At 44.2% G+C, this 25,350-nt stretch overlaps 1 protein-coding gene across 2 annotated transcripts in view; it reads right to left on the bottom strand.

Annotated features, from left to right (window-relative positions):
• Positions 1–25,350, bottom strand: part of CXXC1 (CXXC finger protein 1) — a 99,063-nt gene that overhangs the window by 18,349 nt on the left and 55,364 nt on the right. For both annotated transcript variants that reach the window (XM_085629594.1, XM_085629595.1), the window contains 8 exons: positions 24,710–24,868; positions 23,115–23,267; positions 21,977–22,090; positions 17,795–17,979; positions 16,874–17,081; positions 10,422–10,532; positions 3,188–3,237; positions 2,838–2,934 (listed from right to left, as the gene is read on the bottom strand). In XM_085629594.1, the coding sequence (XP_085485720.1) occupies positions 2,838–2,934; positions 3,188–3,237; positions 10,422–10,532; positions 16,874–17,081; positions 17,795–17,979; positions 21,977–22,090; positions 23,115–23,267; positions 24,710–24,868 (1,077 nt within the window). The remainder of the gene's footprint in view (positions 1–2,837; positions 2,935–3,187; positions 3,238–10,421; positions 10,533–16,873; positions 17,082–17,794; positions 17,980–21,976; positions 22,091–23,114; positions 23,268–24,709; positions 24,869–25,350) is intronic.

The raw sequence follows: 25,350 nt of genomic DNA, 5'->3' as shown, positions 1-25,350 counted from the left end.
TTTATTTTTGACCCCCCGCCCCCCTGCCCCGAGACAACCTGTCTTCATTATTTGTCAAATGTCCCAAATTTGGGAGAAAGGAGTCAGAGAGATCCCCATGATCACAGCATCCTGTGTCTTCTGGATAATCAGGACACCAAACGTATCCTCCCCTTTGGCTGAAAGTGTCAAGGAGAAATTTAAGGAACACCGTGATGGGATGGATTTGCTTAGAAGGGAGCATACAAGAACTCCTGCTGCTTTCCCTCCATCACCTGCAAAGAAGGTGGCCTAGATTAGGTGAGCTAATGCGGACTCTCGCACAATCTAATCTAGCTTGTGGTCTAAATCCGATGGACACCCGCTGGAAACATACTATGGTACTCAATATTAATGTCTAAAACTGTGTCACTTTCAGGCACCATCTCCTTTTTTTAGGTCTCGCCTGGAGTAGGCTGCGCACATGCGCAGTCTCGCTGCGAGATTAATGATTAGGGTATTTTGTCTAAAGGGCTTTAAGCCCCGCCCCTCTTTTCCATTGGCAGGCGTCACCGCTTATGCTAAACGGTGGCCAGCCATTGGAAAAATGCTGGTAGTGATGTTTTTGTTTGGCTTTTTGAGCCATCCCATTTGACAGGCTTGTCTGCCTTTCGTGCGTCGTGAAAGCTTTCTTATCTTTATGGGGCCATGTGTTTCAAACACATGGCCCCATAAAGACAAGAAAGCTTTCACAACGGACGAAAGTGAAAGCGGACCGTGCTGGTTGCCGAATCTGCACCAGAGGCGACTAACTCAGAGCAGCTTTTAAAAACACAAAACGCCCTCGACGCCCCAGCACTGCAAGCTGAACCTCCACAAACAAGGGGCTCGTTTGTCCGTGTTCGGGTTGTGTCGACCAAAGCTCGTGATATTTATTTAAACCTTGTTCTTGACTGATCCTGCAGTTTTCAAAAACCATGACTTCTAGACACTTTCTCTCCGGTGAGATGGGGACAACGAAGTCTCGCCAGTGACCAATCAGAACTGGCACCGGAACACATTGGCGGTTTATAAAAGGGAATTACAAGATATGAGAAGCGGGGTGTGTGGGGAGGGCAGCTAGGCCGGACTTTTTCTGGGCACACATCCCAGGACAGCACAGCACCATCATCTATCTGGGAACATACCCCGGGGCAGCACAGAGAGACCATTATGTGCTGGGCTAAGAAGCCTGATGGATATTACAAGCACACGGACAATGTTACATTAAACAGACAGTGCAAAAACACTACGTTTCCTTCTACGCAGGCTAAAAATGGGCAACATGCCGACAGTGCACATTCAGCAGCTTCTGCGAGGCTGAGCAATCTGTTCTCTAACTGCAACAAAAAGCAAGATTTACCGGTTCTGTACAAAGTTGGGCGAGCAACTAACAGCTCGAGCTAGATGCTTATCTTCCGGCTCAGCTCGAGGTCCTCTTCAACTCTCTGCCCAAAACGAGCCACGCTTTCAAGGAGGTTCCTGCCTGACACCCACGCTCTAACCATGCCAAGAATAAAGCCACAGCATTAACATATGCTGTAAGAGAGAGAGACCCATGTATGTAGTGTCTGTATTGCAATGTGTTAATCAAGAAATCCTTGGCTCAATCCCGGCTTCTTTGCTTGACAAAACTGTGTGATCTTAGGCACGCTTTTTTCACCGAACCTCCTTTCTTCCTTTATCACATAGGAAAGCACATTCAAATATGAGAGTTCGGGATAAGTGCTGCAGAGAAGCCTTTAATGTTTTATTCAATAAATGTAATGGTGCTCCATGTATAATAAGAATATATAGGCCACGTATAGGGTACATAAGGCAACTGACTTGCCTCTTAATGGCATTGTCGTGGGTGCGAGGCACAAATGTTTAAGGTCATGTTTAAAATCTATCACTTTTAATAAACACCTCTCGATGCTGTGATATAATTTTATGTGCTACGGCAAAACACTTCAGCATGATAAAGCAATACTTTGACTTTTGAAGAGGTTTTTTCTTATTTTTGTTGAATGACATTTGTCGCATTATTTATATCCAAAATATTTTCATGGCTCTGCATGCACAGGCTTTAAGAGCCAAACCAGATCCGTGACTCTGACCTCCCTATTAATTGGCTTACCCACCTCTAGTTCTCCGTTGGACAACTTGGACTGAGCTGCAACCAGAACTACATCTAGTCTGTGAACAGACTGTGTTCCGATTGATATACGCCCTCTTCTTCATTATTTTTCACTAGGTTGATAATACATTTGAATTCCTCCAGCAGTGGAAAGCAGGCAGGCCACAAATTCAATGAGCAGAAAGTCTGGACCGAGGAGCGCAGGCTGGAACTGCAAGAAGCTTAGTCCGCTCAATCTAGCACTTTCATTTGCATTACAACCAAATTCTAAATTGTTCGAAACTCTTTCACACAACTTCGATAAGTGTGGTCAGGAGAGAAAGGAAAAAAAACAAGCATTTGCAATGCAATAGGTCTCGCATTTACGTGAGTTTGAGCTATTGATATTGCAAATGACAATGCCTTTTATTTTTGTTTCCGTTTTTAAAACATAAATAAAAGGCATTGTAATTTACAATGCCAATAGCTTAAACTCGCGTAAAGGCGAGACCTTTTGCATTGTAAATGCTTGTTGCTATAAAGTGCTCTGGTACAAAGTAACGGGTGTAGACTATGCTATATCAAATCTCTGAGAACAATTAAAAATACAACAAACAAAATGTCCTGACATTTTGACCTGAAACTATTTTTAGAACAGCATAAGATAAAGAATAACAAACAGTATAGAAATCATTTAGGAAATACGAAACCCTGCATTAAATATGGAAATATGATACCCTACCTTTGGGTCACGCGAGTGTTCTGGGCAGAGAACCTGTAGACGCTTACAATATGTCTTGCTCAATGGATTGTAGACGTCACAAAACAATCGAGTTGCCCTACAAAAAAAGGAAACACAAATACAATATATGCACAGTGTGCTGCAAATTGAAGGCCAGATACACAATAAAAAAACATCTGGGGCGCTGAATAACTCGGTTAACCTCTTAACATAAATAAGGCCACCTCCGTAGGGGCAACTATACACTGCAGGGCTTACAAGATCCAAGAGTTTGCACAAAAGGTTAACTGGTGTTATAACAATTTAAAATATTTTAAGGGCTTAAGTTATGAGTATGTAGTGGCTCTTACCCCTCTATCCGGGTTGGGTACATGGATCCAAAGGAAGTCTGGCTCTCATACTAGCGAAAGAGAGAAAGAAAAATAAAACTAGTCAGTGGCCAGAAGAAAAAAAAGATTGGGGAGCCACTCAAAGCTGAACAAAAATGCTCTCAAAGAGGGAGGCTGGAATAAAACTTTTATGGGAAAATCAGACGAGGAGGTGGCATGTAAGTTGAAATCATCTGCTGGATGGTAGGTAACACCTTCTCTTGTTTACCATTTTAACCCAACCCTCCCCCCCCCACCAATTCCCCATAATTTTTCCCTCTTAGTCTGGACACTCTAAAGCTACCTTCCAGTGGCATATAGTGCTTTAAGAATCACCAATAAATAAAAAACAACAAGCATTAGAAATGCAATAGGTCTCGCCTTTCATTAAGTTAAAGCCATTTGCTGTGCTATAGAATACCATTAGCAAAGCAAATGGCTTTAACTTAATCAAAGGCGAGACCTATTGCATTTTCAATGCTTGTTCTTTATTATTGCATAGGAGAGCACCTTGAAATACATGAGCCCAGAATGTGCTCTGTACAATACCTCTTGCGTGCATGATTTAATAGATTATTAATATTTCTCCAAACGCAATAAGAATCTAGGCCACGCAGGATGCACATGACAACTGACTTGCCTCTTAGTTCACTAATGGCATGCTCGTGAGGGTGGAGAAACGCATAAATGTTTCTAAGTTCAAGTTTTAAAACTATTGCTTTAAATAAATACCTCTCAATACATTGATATTATCGGAAGCACTAGGGTGAAACGCTTCAACATGCTGCAGCAATGGAAGCTACGCCCCTGCTAGTGCACGGTACAGATATATGTGCAGCTGCACGTGGGAGAAGGCGAGTGGCTCTGTAGGGGTGTTCTATGGTATTGGGAGGTGTGGAAGCTTGGAGAGGCGGATCCAAAACACAGGCTGGCACCACTTTCATCGCACTGTGCAATGCACTGAGATAACAAGCACCAGCATACACATTGCATGAATAGAGCCACTGGTCGTGCAATGCACTAGCCCTGCGTTAATCTCCAAGCTGAGCACAGCACCAATGGCAGAGCCCGATAAACAGCAGACCAATGAGGAAACTGCAATGTGTTAGCGGTGCGAAGCAGCCTTCGGGCACATATGTGCACAGGGGGGCCCTGGGGAAAGGCTAGGGTGAAGATAAGGGCATCTTTATCTGGTTTTCTTTGAATCTCGCGCCCCTCCCTTCTTTCCAAGAAATGATAACTGACCAAACCTCATTTCTCACCCTCCCTCCATAGCCCCAGGCTCCACGAGCGTCCCAGACCCCCACAGTAGGCGGGGGGACAGGTAAGACTGTGCCCCCCGAACGACACCTGGCGCCCTCACAGTGGGTCGCCCGGATGTGGACGCGCCTCCTCGACCCTCTTCACAGGAGGGGGTGGGAGTAGGGGGGTGCGGCAACAGCGGCTCCTGGAGCGGCAAGCACCGTGCGCTTCACGGAAGACGCCCCCTTCGCTCACCCCGCGGGGAGATGGATGAAGCTAATAACGAGAAGGTGATGTCCCCTGGCTTCAGCGACAGAAGCTTGGGGAAAATGGCACGGGCACAACTGACGCACAAACCCTGTGGTCTTGGGCATGTTGATGCTTCTCGCTGGAGTACGATGCCAAACACGGCTATTTACCAACTTATTGACAGCTTGCTTACATAATTAGTCCTACTGAAAGCAACTTTCTGTCAGCGCTCAATAAAACTCACAATGCTGCAGATTTAAGCACACTTAGGTCACAAAGCACACCCCAGAGCCTGATAGATCCAGGAGGTTGCCGATGTTGTTGTGCAACTTTAAACCTTGCCCAGGTCACACAAGCAGCGTGAATCGGTACGTTTTTTTTTATGTATACATTTTTATTGGCATTTAAGACAATATGGTAAATTTAGGTTTCTATATAGTAACAACAACCCAACCTACTCCCTGTGCTCCACCACAACCGCTGAACAAAACCGAGCAATGAACATTCTGCGGGGTGAGAGCATCGCTAAGTTAATTAGCAGCAGGCCGACTTCTGCTTTCCACCCCTGTGGAGGGCTCTGATCACGGTTCTTCTCGGATGCCTCTTAGACGGGACTGAGCAAAACACATCACTGGTTGTCACCTGCAGCTAACGTGTAGGGCAAACTCAGCCTTTCAGCCTTCCCTGCAAGGCTCACAAAACACGCAGCGTGCGTTCAATTCCTAAGTAACGGCTTCTGTCTTTCGAGATTCAAGATACTGTATGTTGTGTGGACTTCACAAAAAATCAACATAACGATCATTTAAATCATGCGCACAGACAAGGGCGCGCAAATTTGCAGCCTTTTGACACCCGATTTCTCTTCGGTTTAGCAAATGGGTGTAGTCAGACAGACGGTGGCTGGTTGCTATAGTAACCGGAGCGCGCTCACAATGTTGGTGCAGAGAGCTCAGGTATGGTATCACACCTGCAGGGGCTGAGCCTTACATCCTTATAAGGTAAATTCATTTTTTTTTTAAATAACAAAAATGAATAAAGTGCCACAATGCCACTTAGATGGAGTTGTTGCACTCTACAAGTTCTGCTCATGAATCAAAAACCCCAAATACATTAATACGTACATCAACGTAAAAGCATACAGTTGGGGAATGATATAATGGGGACACATTCACATTCTTTCCCTTGTGACCAGGGTACTCCTAGTGGTAACGGCAGAAGTGCAGCACATAGAAAGGATCCGTGAGAAGACTGGAGGTGCAGCAGGCCTCACTCACTTCCATGCCTTGAACTGGGGTACAAGGACCCCCCCTCACAAGATGGCAGACGTCAAGGAGGGGTCATTTCTGAATGGTGCACATTGCATAATGAGCCACCAGGGCCGGAGATGGGGTGAGATCTCGCAGGGTCTGAGACCTCCTAGAAATCACAGAGGGCCATAGCGTAGAGTTGGAGAGACACGGGTTGGGGTGTGCGGTGGGTTGGAGGATGCACAACATTCTCGTTCGTTTACCGTCAGATATATTTTTTTTGGGCAACTGATGAACTAAGGAAGCGTTATACTGTCTGTTGTGCCAGCAATCGGAGCGGTTTAACTAGGAGTTACGCGCTCCAATCCCAGCTTCCCTATGACCATCAGCTTGATCTTGGGTGAATTAATTCATCCGCACATAACTCGGTTTCAATACCTGCAGGGTTAGACTGAGACAGAAAATTGTCCGTGGCATTGAAATAAAAGTGCCCCTCATTAGAGAATTAAGATAGCTAAAAAAAGTTCCCATATTTACAAATCGGGGCAGTTTTGAGCGCGTAAAGATATGCTGTAAATAAGTGATTTGCAAGCTTTGGTTGACTGAGTATTTGTGCTTGCTACAGACAATGTCTGTGGTAATGTTAGGGAAATCAGCAGTAAAACTGGCCAACCAGGCCATAAAAAGGCCCACAAACAGCCACAAAACTCTGCCATGCATTGACGAGTCAGACCAGAGCTTCAGGCACTGCCAGGCGGCAGTGCAGGCCAATCCAGCCCTGCTTACCTGCCTCTTCTGTCATACAATTGGCTCTCTTGTCAGTCATCGAAAGGTGGCTTCAAGCGTTGTACAAAGCACACTGGACATTCAAGTGTTACTATTTAAAGTGGGGATACCAGAGCAGTGGGGCGTGAACCAGTGTGTGGTGAGCTAAGACCGGCGTCAGCTCTTGTGAAACAACACACTGCGCTCGAGTTTAAAGGGCCAAGGAGGCTGCGTTGCTTCTTCAGTCCTTGCAGCATCACATGGTTTCACTTCCCTTTCTGCAACTAGAAAAGCTTTCACAACCCTCTCCTTCCCCAGACCTTTGGCCAGCCCCGGCTCCAGCTGCAGGGCATGTGCAGCACCACGAGGGGGGCCATCTAGTCCTAAGCGAATAACAAGGTGTAATGAACCCATTCCTTAACCTAATGTGATGAATAATCTTTCTTATGGACCATTTCAAGCAGTTTATCCTCCGACGCAATGTATAACGCTATGAATAGCAAAATATAACATATGCTGTGGAAAATAGGGATAATGAAATATAAAATACAACTGAGCACACAAATGTATAATACACTGTAATATGACAATATAGGTTTCTCCAGAAGCACCATTGAGAGTCGTATTTGGAAAGACAGCCTCAAGTGTAGGTTCTGCTTTTTTGGTCAATCCCTTCTCTAGTGTTCTGATGCAACATTTGTACTGCTTTGTAGCGCCTAACAAACTCAAATAAAATAAAGAAGCGTATGAGAATATGTCCCAGCATATCAAATAACTTTTAGTACACAGCAACATGAGATAGGAGGTAAAAGTGCATGACGCAGGACAAGAATACACATGGTGGCCTGCTAGTAAGGCCCTCTGTTGGGAAGGCCTATATTACCAAGCAGCCTTCAAGTGACGACCCTGTATGTGCACCTACTGTTCTGGTATTTACCGGCACTGTGAGGAACCCACTCACTTGTGCAAAGCTGTAAGTGGAAATAGACCAAAAGCAAACCAATAACAAACATATCTTTCAGCTACACAACACCTTTGAAACTATGCACACCTCTGCACCAACCACCACTTACACAACATGCGCGACTCCTGCAGGCTTCAGAGCACTTCTGAAGTGGAGAGACAATGCTTTTTCTATGGCCAGAAGGAGTCATCATAGAAGCATCAGTTATCACACAGGAGCCGGACATGTCTAATACAAACCCAGATATTTTTCCTATTTTAGTTTTTTGCAAGATACAGCTTTACAGAAATAAAGATAAGACCTCAGTGATCTCCAGGGACAATAAAGTAAACTTTTGTTTTTAAGTTGTGTCAGTCAAAATATGAAATAATTTAGAAAATGCTCGGAAAAGGACTCTTATTCTGAAATCTTTAGAGGAACTCTATCTATGTTCCTCTATCAATAGCGTTGCTCGCCATCACAATCTTCAAAATGCATTAACCCGTGTGAACTCAGTATGCAGATATAAAGACACGTTGCACTTGTGTGGTGTGTGGACTGACACGATACAGCCAAGGAACGTTATGTGAAAACTGGCTTAAACAATAGGTACCTCAAAGATAAAGGCAGCAGAGCTATTTCGATGCGCTTTAAAACATCTGCACTGGGGCTAGTGGCACTACACAAAACAAATGAATTAATAAATTAATCTATAAAATGACCCATGACCAAGATGAAAATAGCGACAATAAACATGGCCTCCCAGCAGTAGCGGTAAATGGCTCTCATGTTGCAAAACTAGCCACAAAATGGGAGAATCCTTGCACGTAGCGACAGACAGTAGTGTTGCGATTCAAGAACCTAAGTTTAGAAGCCCAAAATTTCCGATGTCAAAAAAAGACATTGTTTGAGTGGTAGTTAGTACCCTCCCACCAACCCCCTCGTTTTAAAATTGATACTTATCAAAACTCAGATTTTGGTAAAACAAAACGTTTTTTTTCTGGAGATCGCGAAATGATTCCTCGCATCTGCATTTGACGTCATTTAAGGGCATCTCTGTATTCGCCCAAAAGCCCTCCTTTACAGATATTACATATCATTAATGTTTTCTTTTATGGTGAGAATCATGTGCAGTCTGACGTTTTTTGGCCTTCTGGTGCAAACTGAACGGGGGTCTGGCGCTTGCTTCGCATTTCGCAAAGCAACTGCTTGCTCTGATAAGGGGAAAGACAGTGCGGAGTGTGGGATCCGAGCATACTGGATTTACCTTTCTGCAGCCGGTGTTTTAGCGCGCTCCTATGAGAACCAGGAGATGCCGCCAAAAGGCAGTCACAGTCCAAATAATGGGGCATAAAACACATCAGGTGCGCTCTGGACACAAGGTGTTCGTCAGCTTGATATACGCGTTACAGACATTTCCAACTGATAAAGTTTTTCTCTTTGCTTAATGGCAAGGCAGGTGATCAATTCTCAACTTTCTCTGCGCAGACACCGTGGGATGAGCTATAGGTGAGGCAAACGGTGGTCAGCCCGGCGGAAACACCTGCACGAGGGGCTGGGAACCCGCCCTAACACCGAGCCCGCACCACACAACCAGATCGCGAGAGATAAAAGATAGCAAAATGGGGTTCGAGGCGGAATGGTGGGGGGTGGCGTGCGGTGGGAGGATGGGAAGGGGGCACGCACGGACTGGAATGAAGTAAGTATGACAGCTCCATTGTCGGGCCGTCCCATTGTCAGGCACAGAGATGAATTCAAAGCTATGCATCCGCTGCCGGATAAACAACAGGCTGCATTTTCAAAGCACGGAGCCAAACTGGCAGAGTTCCCGCTCACCCCCACTCACTCTCCGCCCTAAAAAGCTGGGCATGCGCCACTCCCCCCGCTGCACACTTCAGACGCCACACTAGCCCATGTGAGGCCACTCCGTCCCCCTAGAAGTGGGCCCGGGCAGTGGTAGCACCGAGAGGCTCTATTTAGGGAGGATAAATCCAGATTAAAGTACCGTTGGCAGTGGCAGCTTCAACCCTGGTGCGCGGGCGGCTTTAGACAGGATTAGGAAAGGATGTAGAGGGAGGCTGTTCCCAGAGAAGGCGGAGTCCGTAGTGGGCACGGAACAAAGGCAAAAAAAATCCCGAAAGCCTGAAGTCCACTCACCAGCCAGTCGAAGGGGTGAGAGCGAGGGGCCGAGCCACACAGATGACGCGGGGAAGGCACAGCTGCCCAGCCCTTTGCACGCACCCCTGAAAAATCACGTTCACCACCACCAACTGCCTCGCGAAAGAAATCCATAGGCCCGTCCCTAACAAAAACAAGCCTCGATCTCTTGTCTTTATGGGGCCATGTGTTTCTAATTAGAAACACATGGCCCCATAAAGATAAGAAAGTGCTTTGCGACAGACGCAAAGCAGGCAAGCCAGTCCGGGTGGGCCGGCACAAAAAACGAAAGGGAGGCAACCAAAACACCTAATTTCCAATGGCAGGCCACCGTTTAACATAAACGGTGAAGCCGGCCAATGGAAATAAGGGGCGGGGCTTCAAGCCCTTTTCTCAAACTCCTCATTTACAATAAAGCTCACCGAGCGAGCTGAGCATGTGCACAGCAACGCTAAGCGAGACCTAAAAAACTGCTATGTGCTCTAGCCTGAACATAATGAGGCTACACATGGGAAAGAGACCTGCTGTGCAACAATTTAATTCTTGCGAATATGCTTGCAAGAACTCCCACCTTGGACTCGCATGGAGTCACGTAATGCAAATGGGTACATACCTTAGCATAGCAGCGCTCCATGTGCCTCAAGGCCACCTTCGGGTTGATGGGATGCCCGCAGGAGACACAGAAGATCTGGAAGTCTGAGTCATCACCGTCACCTTCGCTGGTCTATGCATCCAGGATAGAAAAGAGTTTCAGTTCAGTAAATTATCATTCAAGCACATTTAAAGTTACTTATGCAGAATTCTATTTTTTTAATTTATTACTGTTGATATTAGCAAGAGGTGTCATTAGCAACGTTCAATGTTCAGGATGTTGCCATCAAGGATCTCAAAGCACTTCCATCCACATAAAAGACAACAACTCAAAGCTACCTCATCAGAGGTTGTGATGCCATCTGAAAGAGATACTGCAAGCAGTGTTTACACACACATTTGTTTTCTATTATCATTTTGTTCTGTGTACACAGATATCACTGTGGATGTATGTTTAGCTTCACTGTTCCAGTTATCTAGTTTTTTAACTATTTTACTGTAAATTCACAAACTTGATTGTTTTAAAATAGAATAAAGTGAAGCTATATATTTCTACACCAATAGCCGGTGTTTTAATTAAATATTTGTTCATTTCTTTGTGAATTTTATAGCTGAAACATTCATAGTGCTGAAAAACAGCAGTGAAGTAGTCTTTTTGGACAACTTTGTTGTGTCAATATTCATATTGCAGGTTTGACCGGTCTTCTGCTTAGCATTGCACATACATACTATAGCGACCCCTTCCACCATAGAAACCGGTACACCTATCACAGGTTTTAAACCATCTGCTACCAAATTTGCACCATTTGTCAAAACGCAGGAGTTAAGACTACTCCAGTCTAATGTCTTGATGCAGTTTAGATTCATGAGAGAGAGTGTTGCACTTTTGACCTGACATATATGGTTGCGTATTCCCACAAGTTTATATCACGATTTGGTAATGTGTCGATAAATGGAGAGGGCACGTGCCATTTCCGCTCTGGCTCAGAGGATTATTGATTGATAAATTCCAAGCGACTTTGTAATGTTTTTGTATTCTAACAAAATACCAATAAATACATTTTAAAAAATAAATAAATCCAAGCGAGGTAGCCTGTGGTAATATTCAAAGGATTGCTTGTCCTCAACCTTACAAAATATGTCTAACAATTGCAATGAAATTATCAAGGATACTAAATTTTCAACAAATCTTTTGAAGGTTTCTGGAACGCGGGAAGCCGCAAAGTTACCCAAATTTCTAGGAACTTATTAAATCGTGATCAAGCTTCGTGGCATTTACGAAGCAACAGCTCTGCATGCAAACCCTTTCAGAAGAACAAAAAATAATTGTTCCCAAATAAAATGTTTTGTGTTATGAGTTGGAGTGTCGCAGGGACTGCAAAAACGATTGATGCAAAGATGTATAATGAGGTTTGCAAGAAGCTTGGATGGTGGAAGAATTCGTATTGCATAATTATGTATTCCTGCTATGAGATCTTTTAAGCAGTAATTTGAAGGGTGGCCTTGCAATTCTATTAAGACTTAATGACAAATGGAATTGTCTGCACCTCACCACCAACTTCAAAGTACTGTTTCCCTTAAAATATGCAATTTCAGTTGAAGGGCAAATTGTTTTTCTGTGGTTTAATGTGTATTTCTCTCTGGGCCTGGTTAGTCGTCTGTTTTTAATAAAATATAATTTATTCAACAAGTCCAGATTTCTTAGCCTCAGATTGTGTGTATACTGGGAGATTTTAATGCTTGTTTTGCAAATACAACATATGTGCATTGTAGCGGTTTTGATTTAAACACATTGATCACTGACAAGCCCCAGATCTTTAATCAAAGCACCAATAAGTAAGAGCGGATGATCTTGTGTTGCACGTAAGCAACCCGGTCTCAACAGGGCCAAGAGCAGTCCTCAACTACTTCATAAACGTATCCGGAATGGGAGTGGACTCGGACGAAACCAGATTGTTCCCGCTGTAATCATCTAGTAGCGACACAAACGGGGCTCATCTGGGCGGCATACAAATAAACATAGAACACTTCAAGTAGCTAGGTATTCAAGTAACCGAACCCCAGCAACTGCCAATCTGAGATATATCCAATCAATAACAAGAAAGGTTGTGCTGCCAACAGGATAAGTCACACAAAGATATTAAACAGTGGCCCACCCTCCCAGTTTCAATGTTTGGAATATCACATTAATAAAAAAGATACTTTCCAAAACCTTACAAATTCTCCAAAATTACCCTTCTTAATCCTCCAAACCAACTTTACAGATTTAAACTTTCCATATATGACAGTGGACTGAGTATAGCTGACTTGACATCCTGCTTCTAGGCAGCACATCTCCAAGTTATCAACGACTGGACGTATGGACCTGCTATGAACCCAGCAAATCAAATAGAACTGTGGGAGTTAGGTGACATCTCACCTCTACATTACTTATACAAAGGTAAACCTCACCTACTTCAAGGAATACTTCACTCAGGTCCGGAATCTTCCCAGCCTAGTGGAAACATGCCCACTTGTTACCTCTTTTGAAGAAATCCATTGCAGATCCAGGAGTACTCAGCAACTTCAGGCCTATCTCCCTGCTATCGGCACTGGCTAAGGTACTAGAGAAGATGGCTCACCAACAATTAGCCAACTATGTGGAAGTCAATAAGCTAACACACGACCCTCAATCGGGCTTCCGTGAAGGGTACAACACAGAAACTGCGTTGCTAGAAGTTGCAGACGTAGAGGCAGTCAGATCAATTTTAATCAGAGGAGCCCAAGGAGTATTGCTGCACGCGACCAATTGGAATTGTCCTGATGGCCTTTGATTCCAATTTCACCCCTTGACGAGCCACTGTAATTCCGTAAAACAGCTCCTTGATCGACAAGAGGGTAATTAACTAGGACGATAGTACCCACATCCACCGGCGAACCCAGATATTGATGAACCATTGTAGCACATGAAATCAGGCAAATTGAATTAAAGAAGACATTCTTCAACCTTGAAACGGATGATTTATTGAAATACAGGGCATCAGACAATTGAATTGAACAAGAATCATTCCAACACCTGGCTCTGTGCTTGCCACTTGGAGCTTCTAGCCCCCAGGAAGAAGGGGCCTTTATATCCCAAGTAGGGTCAAAACATCGTCGGTGACTACTAAGGATACTCTAAATAAAGTACCAAAGAAGAATCTGGTTCTTGATCTGCATTATTGAATCAGAACCATACAAGACATCCTTGAAATACTCCAATAACTTGTCATATGATTTTTTATTCACTATATGTTCAATAGAGAGTTGGTTATGGTCACTTCACAGGGGTCACAATTGTCACAGTTTTTTCCTTTTTAACAGACGTATAATTCACTGCACTTGCATTGTGAATATAAAGTGGTGTGTTATAATATGTTTGAAATCATGAATAAATGTATTACTCATTTTGGCTGAAGTGAGTAAAATTATCATATTCCTCAGACTACTTCCTTCTCATAATCAAGTAATATTATATTTCTGTAATTGATTACAGGTAGGTGGATTCTACCATATGCCAAACTCGATTTATCCTTTTCTGTTTATTATTTATCAATGCAAGGTCAAAACTTGTGAAAAAAGAATTTCACTTGAAAAGGAGTTCTCTGTGAACAAATGTTGCTAGGTAATTGCTAGTTCTTTTTAAAATACAGCTTAAATACGCAGTGCAGGGCCTTTTACAATTCTTTTATTTGAGCAGGGGTTGCACTGCCTCCCGGAAATGGAGGGAGGTGCGGAGTCGATCCTGCCTCTGCAGAACCGTGCCTAAAGCGTTGGTGCCCCTTACCTCGTTCATTGACGGACGCCAGTCAAGGCGAAGATGAAGTCTGCTTAGACTTCTTTTTCTTGTGCCCCTTCCCCGAGTGTCCCGAAGACCTCGAGTGGGAGGAAGAGGACGTGGGGCTTCAGAGCGGTCCCACAACCTCCTCCTCTTCAATGGGACCGAGATCTCTGCAGTCTCTCGCAAGCCGGTGTCGACTGCCAGGCCACAAGGCCTTCAGAGCCATGCCCCGAAGGTCCGAGCATGATTTGGAGTTGTGGTCGCGCTCAAGACACCAACGATATACGAGGTGGAGGTTGGTTACCAACATGGCGCTGTGATAGGCGCAATACGGTTTAAACTCTGTCTTTCTAGAAGTCATCCTCGACACACAGAAAAAAGTTTGGGTTGAGAAAAAGTTGAAAAAACCTGCCAAAAAGCAACAGAGGGCGACTCTTCCCGGATCGGTGCTTAACTAGCACGGAAAGAAAAGAAGTGACATCTGCGCACCTGGGTGGCACCTATATAGTCGACCGCGACGTCATAACTGACGCCGAAGACATTATGCAGAGCCAAATGGAGCCACCCAACGGCGCACGCACGGGGTATGGCTCACGCAAAAGTTTCCAGATCCAGCCTGACACCTTCGTAATTCACAGGTAAGGAATCTGCAGCTAGAAGCCTATCAGATATATGTATCAGACAGTTGAACTCTACATTTGCTACAGACCTGCGTTAAGAAACGTGGGGATACTCTTCAACTTAGACATCAAAGCACTTGGTCAAGTGTGTAAATATGCATGTCTTGCTACTCTGGAAAATCCTCCCACTACTCCAAACCATCCACCCGCGGAACTGAGGACTGCACTTGTCATGGAACACTAACAACCACTTCATCATCTACACTGGTCTCCCTAAGAAACTCGCTGCAAAAGATACAGAACCAAGCAAGAAAGTGAAGAGTGGACTACTTAGAGTCATCTCATCCACCAGTTGAGCCCAGTTTGTAATGGCACAGACACGCTAAAGACAAAATTCAGGCCAGAGCGATTACTAGTTGGTGAGATTCATTCAAGCTTTTCATCCAGCAGTTTATGGGATTTCTACAGAACCAAATTAAGCATAAAGGCGATGGGTGAATGCCTGAATTAATCTCAGCCACTGGCAATTACTCTGGGCTGCATTATAGTCCACGAGTTTTATTGCATACCCTTACTCTAGATAGAATCCAGCATGATGCAAATTGGCCTTCGTCCTGCTCCAAAAGGAACAGTCCTGGGCTTAGTGAGTGAGGTACAGCTTGATTCCTATCGCACAGTGAACACTGAACCCACGTATGGGCATACCGGTCACACAAAGCAAAAATGTGATGGGTGGCATGCATGAATTAATCTCAACCACTGGCAATTACTATGGGACGCATTTGAGTCCATCATTTGTTGTGGTCTACAGACCCAAACAGCCGGAATATAAAGCCTCTGTATGCACAACAAGAGCCAGAATTACATTCAAGGTCCTTTGCACTGTTCTCAAAACCAATTATGCACAGGCCCCTAGCACACCCAGAAACTGGCACCTCACTATGCCCCAACTGGCAAACTGTGCTCAGAGGCTGCACACCTGATCAACTAATGAATCTTCATAAGGCTTAAACATGGCCACAGAGACCAATTGCTATAGGAACCCGCAGATCGCGGAAAACCCCAAATCCAAAATTGTTAACCTGTACTGCACTATTTGAAGCTTCTAAAGTGAGAGTCAGGTTAGTGCTCATAATTTAATCAAGAAGCCAAATTGTTTTTTAGGTCCTTGTTCTAGAATTTTTTCAAAACTGCTGGACAGCTGACACCAAATTAAAATAGGAAAGAGGAGTCTGACTTCATGCCAAGTTGGTTGTTGCCAGTCCAGTGGTTATCATTCAGTGAAACTCTTCATGGGAATTTCAATAAACATGCAATACAGGACATGGCCCCATACCAAAGGACACGTCCTATGTACAGTCACCACAAGCAGATGTGAGCCATTATTCTGGTAGTCAAGGCTTGGGAACTGGACAAAAAGCATAAATGCACAACATCATTATTGATCAGGGTGTGGTTGAAGTCACGTTCGATGCCCAGTACCTGGAGGGTATGTCCAAAGGACATGCCTGGGGGAATGCAGGAAGAGGAGAGGAGTTGTCCTAACGGCTAGGGCGGTCGAACTCGAAGCTGGGGAACCAGGTCTCAGCAACAACCTCAACATCCTGTGATTCTGGGCAAATCACTTAATCTCCCAGTGCCTAACAAAAATGAATGTGTCCTCATGTAACGCAACTGGTGCTCGTGTAAAGCGTTCCGATACCCGATACCCTCGGGTCAAGTTCGCGCAATATAAAACTCTGTAAAAAAAAAAAAAGTGTGGGCATTGTTACACGACTAGAGATATTGGTAAACACATGAGTGCAGAGGATTGCAGTCTAATAGCTTTCTTGGGCATAGGTGCCAGGCCTCCCAACTGCTATTACTTTGTTCTGTGAAGAATTATATGCTCTCCTCTTTTGCGGCAGGGACAGCCTACGAGCTTGGACAAAGTGGTGGGAATGTATGTCTCCTATGTATAAACCACTTCCTACAATACAAATGCCAACATGCAAGCTCTCTTCCAAACTGCCAAGAGCCAGGAACCTCATACAGAAACAAGGTGGTCTTACTCACCTCCTCATCCTCCTTTATGGCATTCTGTTTAGCCCGTGAGATGATTGCTTCAAGTTCGTGGAAGCGACGTTCCATGTCCTGCAGCTTCATGCGGGCTTGCTGCTGATCCCGCCGAATCTTCTCCAGCAGCTTCTTGCCATGCTCTTCCGCAATGCAGGGGCTCTGCTGCCACTGCTGGATGCGCTGCGGCAGGATTTCATAGATGCGACTGTACGGGAAGCATGTGGAAACAGGTGAGAGGGAGAAGGGAATTGTGGTTGGGGGACAGACCCAGAGAAGTGGAAGGAAGAAATGGAAAAAATGGTGAAGCGGGTTGCTAATCATACCAGCATGGATGAGAAAGTATAGATGAAAAGAAACTTAACAGACTTTCTGCTTTGCAAAAGATCTGAGATTGGCTCATAAGGTTTTCACAAAGCTTTCCTCTTCATACAGCATATAGGATCAAATAAAGCGCGTAAGAGAATGCAGCATTGGAGCAAGCTGATCTGTCCCCAGGTTCTCAACGAATTCAACATGGACACAATACATGCTCCAGCCCTATAAGAATGCTGTCCTGCTGCACAAACATTTGTCAGATCCATATCATCAGAGCCCCTACAGGCACATCAAGCACTGCTGGAAATACTTCACAGTTAAAGTGTGCACATTTATCAACTATGTGAAAGGCAGGTCTAATGCACATTCCTCACCATAGGCATACAGCAGACATTTCTATTGCATCAGTCACCTCTTCAATCCATGCTTAAAAGATGGGTTATATATAAACAGCTGTGGGAACACAATGAACAAGACACGCCCAAGAAAATGCCTTTCATCTTATCTATATCAGGGTATACTCCAAACAAATCCAAAGCCAGACCCATCCCTCTGTCTACCACCGCACCCACCTCCACCTCCCACTAGGTAGCTTTAGCTTACTTTGCAGCCAACTTCATGCCACAGTCGTCCGAGCAGTATTTGGAGGTGGTGCGGGCTGGGCGGACACAGCTGGGCCCCAGGCACTGGCGCAATGAGGAAGGGTCTTTATACTCCACCCGCTCAGAGTGCCTGCTCCTGTCCTTGTGCTTCTGTTTTTGCTTGTGGCGCTTGTACTTCTCATCTTTCTGATGAGGGAACAAAGAAGGGTAGAATATAACTTTAACATTAACGTGGAAAGGTAGTGCAGCTATTTGGAGATTACATATGTGCCATACTGAAAAAAGATTGCAAAAGGTTTGTTTGTTAAACATGAATACTAGAGAGCTTGGTTACAACAATAACAGCAGCTTTTAATCAGATGTTGCAGAAATATGCTTGTTGGGAGGAGGCTGCCTTTGTGCTGCTGCCCACTGCGAATGGAGGTGAAAGCCAGTTTTCTGGAGCTGGTAGTGTAGCACCCCCATGGCCTTCGCAGTCTGTGTCCTTTTCTGATTTTCTCCAACAGAGAGTGAACTTGTGGCTCAAAGAAGTGTTCACCTTCAAAGGGAAAGCCAATGAGATGCTGCTGGACCACTGGTCAGAAGCAAGACGCTATTTCAAGCACCGCGGAATCGGAAGAAACTAGTGCTGGTTTCATAGAGACTATTTGTAGCAGAGAACACCTTAAATTGGCATTAGAAATGGTCTTGCCCTCCTGGACAATTTCTTTCCTTCGCTTCTTATAAGGACCAGGAAGGTAAAGCAGGCAGAAGGAGCTGGCAATTCACCTCCGAGTGGCATGCCCACTGCTGCCTCTATCATCTTGCTCTCCATATTGGGTGGAGGAGTATCTCCTGGGCCCTGCACAAATGCCCTCTTATGTACCACAAAGGAGTCTGGTGATCCATGCCTACAAATGTAGGCAGGAACCTGCAGAGCGGCCTTGCACTTCTTCCCCACTCTGGGCATTACCGAGTGTTTTCAGTAGGTCCTTAAAATCTTCCGCAAAATATTTCAACATGGTTTTAAGAATGGGGAAATATTGTATAAATCACTCTGTTTTTGAAAGGGTCCTAATAAGGAAGCCTTCTTATTCCTCCTTTATATGACGTTTTACTTTGTGGGGATCTGCAGGACGACCACATGATAAGCTGTCAAGCGTCCTCCGGTGCGGATGGCTTGAACGGGATATGGCTGCAAAGACTCCACTTTATAGTCATCCGAAAGGAAGTCTCTGTGATCAGCTGGCATAGGGTCCTCGTATGGGATTGGCTGTTATTTAATGAGGTAGTGATTGAGAGTGAAGGGACAGAGCTGAGGAAGGAAAACAAGTCAGTGACTGTGCAGGTGGTGGCGTGTGATCCTCGGGCACCTTTTTCGAATTGAGAAAGCCCAAAGTTTCACTGAATTGCCTCTATAAGATACATACATACACACACAGCAATTACAGTGGGCCACGCCGTTGGAAAGCACTGTAGGCATGGTTTAGAACAGGCATCTCCAACCGGTCGATCGCGAGCTACCGGTAGCTCGCAGATGCCTTGCCAGTAGCTCGCGGCCTGACTCCCACTTTAGTAGCCTATTGTTGTCATTTTGTTTATTTTTTAGGCCTTTTGCAGTTCCTTCTCTGCCGCGGTGGGAACCAATTGCAATTTGAGCCCATCTAGGGCGGGGTGAAGCTGTTGACGTCAGCCAGTGCATGGGCAGTGTTGGCTGCCCCCGGAGAACCACTATGTGCGCCTTTTGCTGCCCGCCTTTTGCTGCATGCCTTCCTGCCATGATCCTGTGCATTTTGCGGCCGGAGCGGCAGCCTTGAATGCATAATTGGGTCTCCATGAAGCAATACAGGAGATGCAGTGCCAGCCACCTGAAGCAGAACCAGACAGCCATCAGGTTTGTGGCCAAGACAAACTTTATTTTTTTTTAAATAGATGCCTGGCCATGCCGTTATTCGAGGCATCTGAAACATGAGCAGTAGTTCGAAAAAGTAATAAATCAATCTGAAACTATGCTTTAATTTAATCATTAAATTAAAGCAGCGTTTCACAGGCATCTTTTATTTTGAAATAAATAGTGTACCTTGCACGTTGTTCTTGGCCACAAAACGGAACCGAGAACATAATTTTACATGTCTTTTCATTACATTTTAATTAAGTAATTGAAGAAATGTAATGTAAAATTAAGTTACTGGCTCCGGTTTGTGCCCAGGAAGAACTTCCAAGAGGTGCTTTTTTTAAACCCAAAATACGTGTAAAACACATTTAGTTTCATGATATCATGCGAGTAGTTTAAAATGAAGTGCAAGGCTTCACAATTCACTTCTAACAGGGCCGGCTTTAGGGCGGTGCGATCAGTGCCACCGCACCGGGTGCTGGCTTCCTGGGGGCGCCGTGTTTGAAAGTTTATTATGCCTTTGAAGCACCTGCTGCAGCGTTTCTTTCCCCCGCAATTACCAGGCCTCACATAAATGTCAAGATAACTCATGTGATTAATTATCTTCCTGGAGAGAGATCAGCATTTTGTATAGTTGTGGTTTTGACTTAGGTGAAGTTAGTGCAGAGGGTTAATATGCCTGCTGCAAAGAACGTGTACCATGTAGATTACAGATGTAAACAGATCAGCAGGTTACTTGCAATGTATAATTTAAAGTCCTAATATAGAATAGTGAGCTATTAACTTTCATCCTAGAACTGCATACACTCTGCAAAGTACAGAACATTGATCAATGTTGCAAAAAGGGTTAATTTGGCTAGAAATCGATTCTTATTATTAAACAGAACTCCCAACTATGCTGTTTCTTTTTCGACTCTGAGTTTGTGCTTCTCCACACCAAGCACTCTTAAACTATACTGCCTACCAGTATGGATGACATGTGACTCCTACACTTTTAGTCCTTTGGCTTACGTAACATTTCCTACGCACTGATTTACACACGTATGATTGAATGTCTGTGTGTAATGTGCGTGTGATGCAAAGTGCTCAGACACCCTACACTGGTATGAGTGGCGCTATATAACTAATTCAATGCATCTGAGAGAGTGTGGTTATGGAAACTTGGTCACTGTTAAAGGGTGCTAGTGAGAGAATCCGTGGTGGAGGTGGTCATTGGAGGGGGGGGGGGCGCGCCAACAAACATTGTCGCACAGGGCGCCACCAGCACTAAAGCCGGCCCTGACTTATAATGTATCCCATTTAAAACAGTTCCTCACCCTTGCATTGGCCATATGTTTCTATTATAAACGAGGCCAATAAATTAATTAGGAGAGTTGAGAATGGGCCAAGGAAGCCCCTTCCTTGCGTGAGTAAAGAGTTGAAAACAATGCAAATAGTGGCACAAAAGGCATATCGTATGAACAGCATTTTACAGTACTTACATTGAGAGGCATTTTTAGAAGTAATAACTTTTGAACATGAACCAATCATTGACTACCACCATCCCTGATGATAATTCTATAATAATGAACTAATTGGCAAGTCATGTGCACCATACATGTGGAATCGGTTATTATTACATGGAACAAATTTAAAGTCTGTTATGAGAGAATTTGTACAGTGCACACCCTGAACTCCGGCAGTTCAAGGTCTGGTCATCTGATGATGTAGAAAAAGGAGGTATGATATAATAAATTAATTGTATTGCAGCATTACTTTATAATGCTTACTAACCTGCAGTGCAAGCCAATCCAGGTAGGGTTTGTGGTCGGAAAGGTGTTGTCTTTATTTTTTGAGCCTATGTGGGAAGTGTTCCATGTTGTGCGTGATGATCACTGAGGTTCTATTACCGAGTTATGGAACGTAGTAGTGAGGTGGATGAAAAGGTGTGAGAGACAGATGTACAGGTTATGTTTTTTAGTATGATTTCTTATGATTGTAGTTTCTTAGCTGGTTATGGCAGAGGTCAAGAGTACGCAGTTTGTTGAAGAGGAAAGCCAGGACTAATACCAGGCTCTCTGGTTTCATATTGTGCATTGCAGACATAATAGGTGTCTGTTTATCCCTCGTCAATGAAGCTGGGCGTGGAGGGACTTTGGGAATAATGTACAAGTTGCTTGGCCTTTAGTAGCTCGCAATGATCTTCACGGATCAGAAGTAGCTCTCACTGCAGAAAAGGTTGGAGACCCCTGGTTTAGAACAATAAAAAAATGTAAAAAACTTTTGAAAAAGACATTTAAGGCAGGAGGGTTCGGATCACACTCCAATTACCTTTTTGTCAGATTTCTTATCTCTTCTCTTCACGTGTTTAACCTTCACTGCTCGCTTCCTTAGTACAGTATCCAGAAAGGGTGTGTCTTCAGGGTCGCTCACGCTCAGCCACGGCTGTGGGTACCAAGAAAAAAATGATTTGGGACTAAGAAAGACAATACATGTATGCGTACAGGTACAACACAATTCCCAATGCTCCCCGTTTGACATATGTGAATATGAACGCATAGTGTGCTATCCTGTCTTTTTGAACGGTAGGCTGTTATAGAGATTAGGTACAATAGTGCGTCATCTGTGGCCATGAACTCCTAGAAGGAATTTGCAATGCATTCAATGGAAAGATTAGATACTGTCCTTTTTTTATATGGCAATGGACTCAAGTAGGTACTTGTAGGCCTTGTTTAGTGTCCGAGGATTCTACTTGGAGCTAAATCGGCTACCTCTTTCAATGGATTTCAGCTCCAGATGTCTGTAATGTTGTTTGGAAAAGATTAAATGTGATGCCCTTCTCTAGAGGTAAAATAGTTTTATATGCTGTTCTTCCTATGTCTGTGAAGTCCCGTAGTGCGTCCCACCTACCAATTTCTATGCTCCGTGTTAAAGGGAAGGTGCCTTCTACTTTTATGGGTCATACTGAACTCAAAATTCAGTCCTATGTCTGTGGCTCGGCCCTCCAAAGATCTGCCACAACAGTCCTAGGTGTATGGCCTAGGGATCCGAGTAAGCAGGGGAAACTGCCATGTTAATTCAGGTAAATGGCTTATAGGATCCCAGGTCCTGCCATAATAGTTGTGGGTCTATTATCTATCGCCCTGGACTGTCCAGGGCCTCCAAGACCCAAATTCTGGCATACAAGTCCTAGGCCTAAGACCCAGAATAGAGCTGCTATACTAGTCCAAGGTCTATTGCTCTAGACTCCCCCAGAGATGACTTGCTATTTGTTCTGTACAATGTCAAGGTTGTGGCAGAGACGTTGATGTACAAATTACCATCACAAGTATGTTAGGGACTAAGACGTTTTTAGATAAAGCTGAGCATTTATGAAGATTCATGAGGCCAGGCCCACAATTAGATACATTTCATTAGCTAGGGCCTGGAGGCAAAGCAAAAACCTTTGGAGGCTGCATCCATGCATTACCAAGTGCTGGTCATCAAAAGCTCCGGCACAGAACTCCTGGAAGAATTCTGGGTCCATGGGAAGGTCATCGTCTGAGAGAGACTCGGACATGGTCACTGGTTCAGAATGCTCCTTGTACATCTGAAGCTCGTCTTCTCGCACCCGAAGCATTTTCTGACATAGCCAGGAGAGAAAGTGAGTTAAAGAAGTAAATCAGAAGATCCACTTACTTACAAAGAAGGAAGCAATATATATCAGAGAAGATAAACACAAGGCAGAAACTAGGGCAGAAACTGGGCAAAAGACAAGGAAACGACTCAGACTGTAGGGTGCAGGCAAAATAGGAACGAAAGACAAAGACAAAGAAACAGAATAAGATTCAATGATGAAGGAAGATACACATGCGGACCAGATAGAGCAAAGAAACCAGAGATTGGAACAAGAGGAAAAAAGAACAAACACACTATACAATCAACCATATGAGGTCGAATCTACTGATGAGCTTAACACCATGGGTAGAAGCATGCGGCCTACTGCCAATGGATGAAATAAAAATGTCTGGCAACTGGTTGTTTAACACCTATCAGGCAAATAGCTCTTTAAAACAACAACACCTAGCTTTCTGGGAATAATAAATCTAAAAATACGGCCAAATTCCAGATTTTGGGAGGATCATCTGTGTGGTCTCATGATCTAAATACCCTTTCCACAGCAGCTGAGTCTGTCAGCAGTCTGAGCTCCTCTTTGAACCCCTTCTTATCTCTGGGCCCCATGAAACTGAAGTCTCCCTGTTCAGCTCCTCTATCATAACTGTAGTGTCACATAAGTCAGAGTGTGATATCTTTTTCCAAGGCCATAGAACTCTACCACAATGTATCTGCAAACACAGCCTCTCCCCAATAATTCATGTTTTCAAACTCACAATCACTCACTATCTGTGACCAGTTTCATCTTACGCGTAAATCCTGAAAATATGGTTATTCTCTTCCGGCCTCTAATGCCTTTCAGTTAGCTCAGTCATTCAGACAAGAGCCAGGACACCTTTCTGAAGCAACTGCCTGCTCTAAAAGTAAAATAAATAAATATATTTGCAACAGGAGTTGAGTGACTGAGAAGCAGTACCAGCCAGCCTGAACTGACAACCCCAAAGTACATAGGGTACTGCAGGTTACAATGCCCCCTTGCAGCAAAGAATGGCCGCCTCGATACCCCCGGGAAAAAAGGCCTCATCACACAATTCATATGGCTTGTAAGCCAAGTCAAGGGTTTAATCAGAAGCAAAAATCCAAGGGTGTACTGGTGCCATTACCAGTGGCCAACTCAAACGTATTAGGTCCTGCAATAACAGGAGTTTAGCCTTTTCTAAAAGTGTTCAAAGTAACAATCTGTCTGGGAGAGGCTACGTTTTGTGCTGCAATATAGCTAAATTTCCAACTACACACAAGAGAGAAAAGTGGGTCTCATGCAGTAGGAAACACACCCCTATGGCCAGTACCTTATAGCTAATTAAATCAATTACCAACCAGCTACTAACAGAAGCTTATTATGCTACTTGCACAGAAATTATTTTACTTCACTTTCACTATAATCTGCAGCCATAGCACTTTGGCACTTACCCGCGCCCGAACCTGACACTGCCTCAGGCGGCACTTCTGCCTGACCTTGTTGGGACCACCAAATTTCTTCATGTCACGGCAGAAGTCACACTGGCCACAGTCCTCTGTTCGGCTGCAGGACTCGCACTCACCACACATTCGTGCCGACCTCTTGATCTGCTAAAATAACCACATGGAAAAATGGGCACTTTAGGAAGCAAAGTTACTGGGCATCTAGGAGACACCACAAAATAGAGCATTTCTGAGGAAAAAGATATTTTTAGTGCACATCCGCCAACATTAAAATATTCAAGAGACGCCCTTCTTGAATTGACAACTGGTGATTACTTTTAGTGAAAGGAGCTGCAATACTGGCTCACAATGCTGAATGGTTCTATTCACAGTCTGACCTTAATAATAAAATATTATGTGAGATAATTAAATAAATTACCCACCGATACAAACAATTTGAATGCTAACACTATATCCCGTTAATAAGAGGGATTCTACCAAAGCAGATAATGTTGATCACAATTCCCAAGTTGCTGGGACATTGTGCAAATGAAGAAAAAAAAACTGCTGCATACTACTCTCGTAAATATTAGTCTATTAGCCAAACATGCTGCTTGGGTTTGATTTTACTAAGGAACAGGACTACGATC

This window comes from Triturus cristatus, chromosome 10 (assembly GCF_964204655.1).
Source record: "Triturus cristatus chromosome 10, aTriCri1.1, whole genome shotgun sequence".
Classification (NCBI taxonomy): domain Eukaryota; kingdom Metazoa; phylum Chordata; class Amphibia; order Caudata; family Salamandridae; genus Triturus; species Triturus cristatus.
This window is presented reverse-complemented; position numbering and strand designations above follow the sequence as displayed.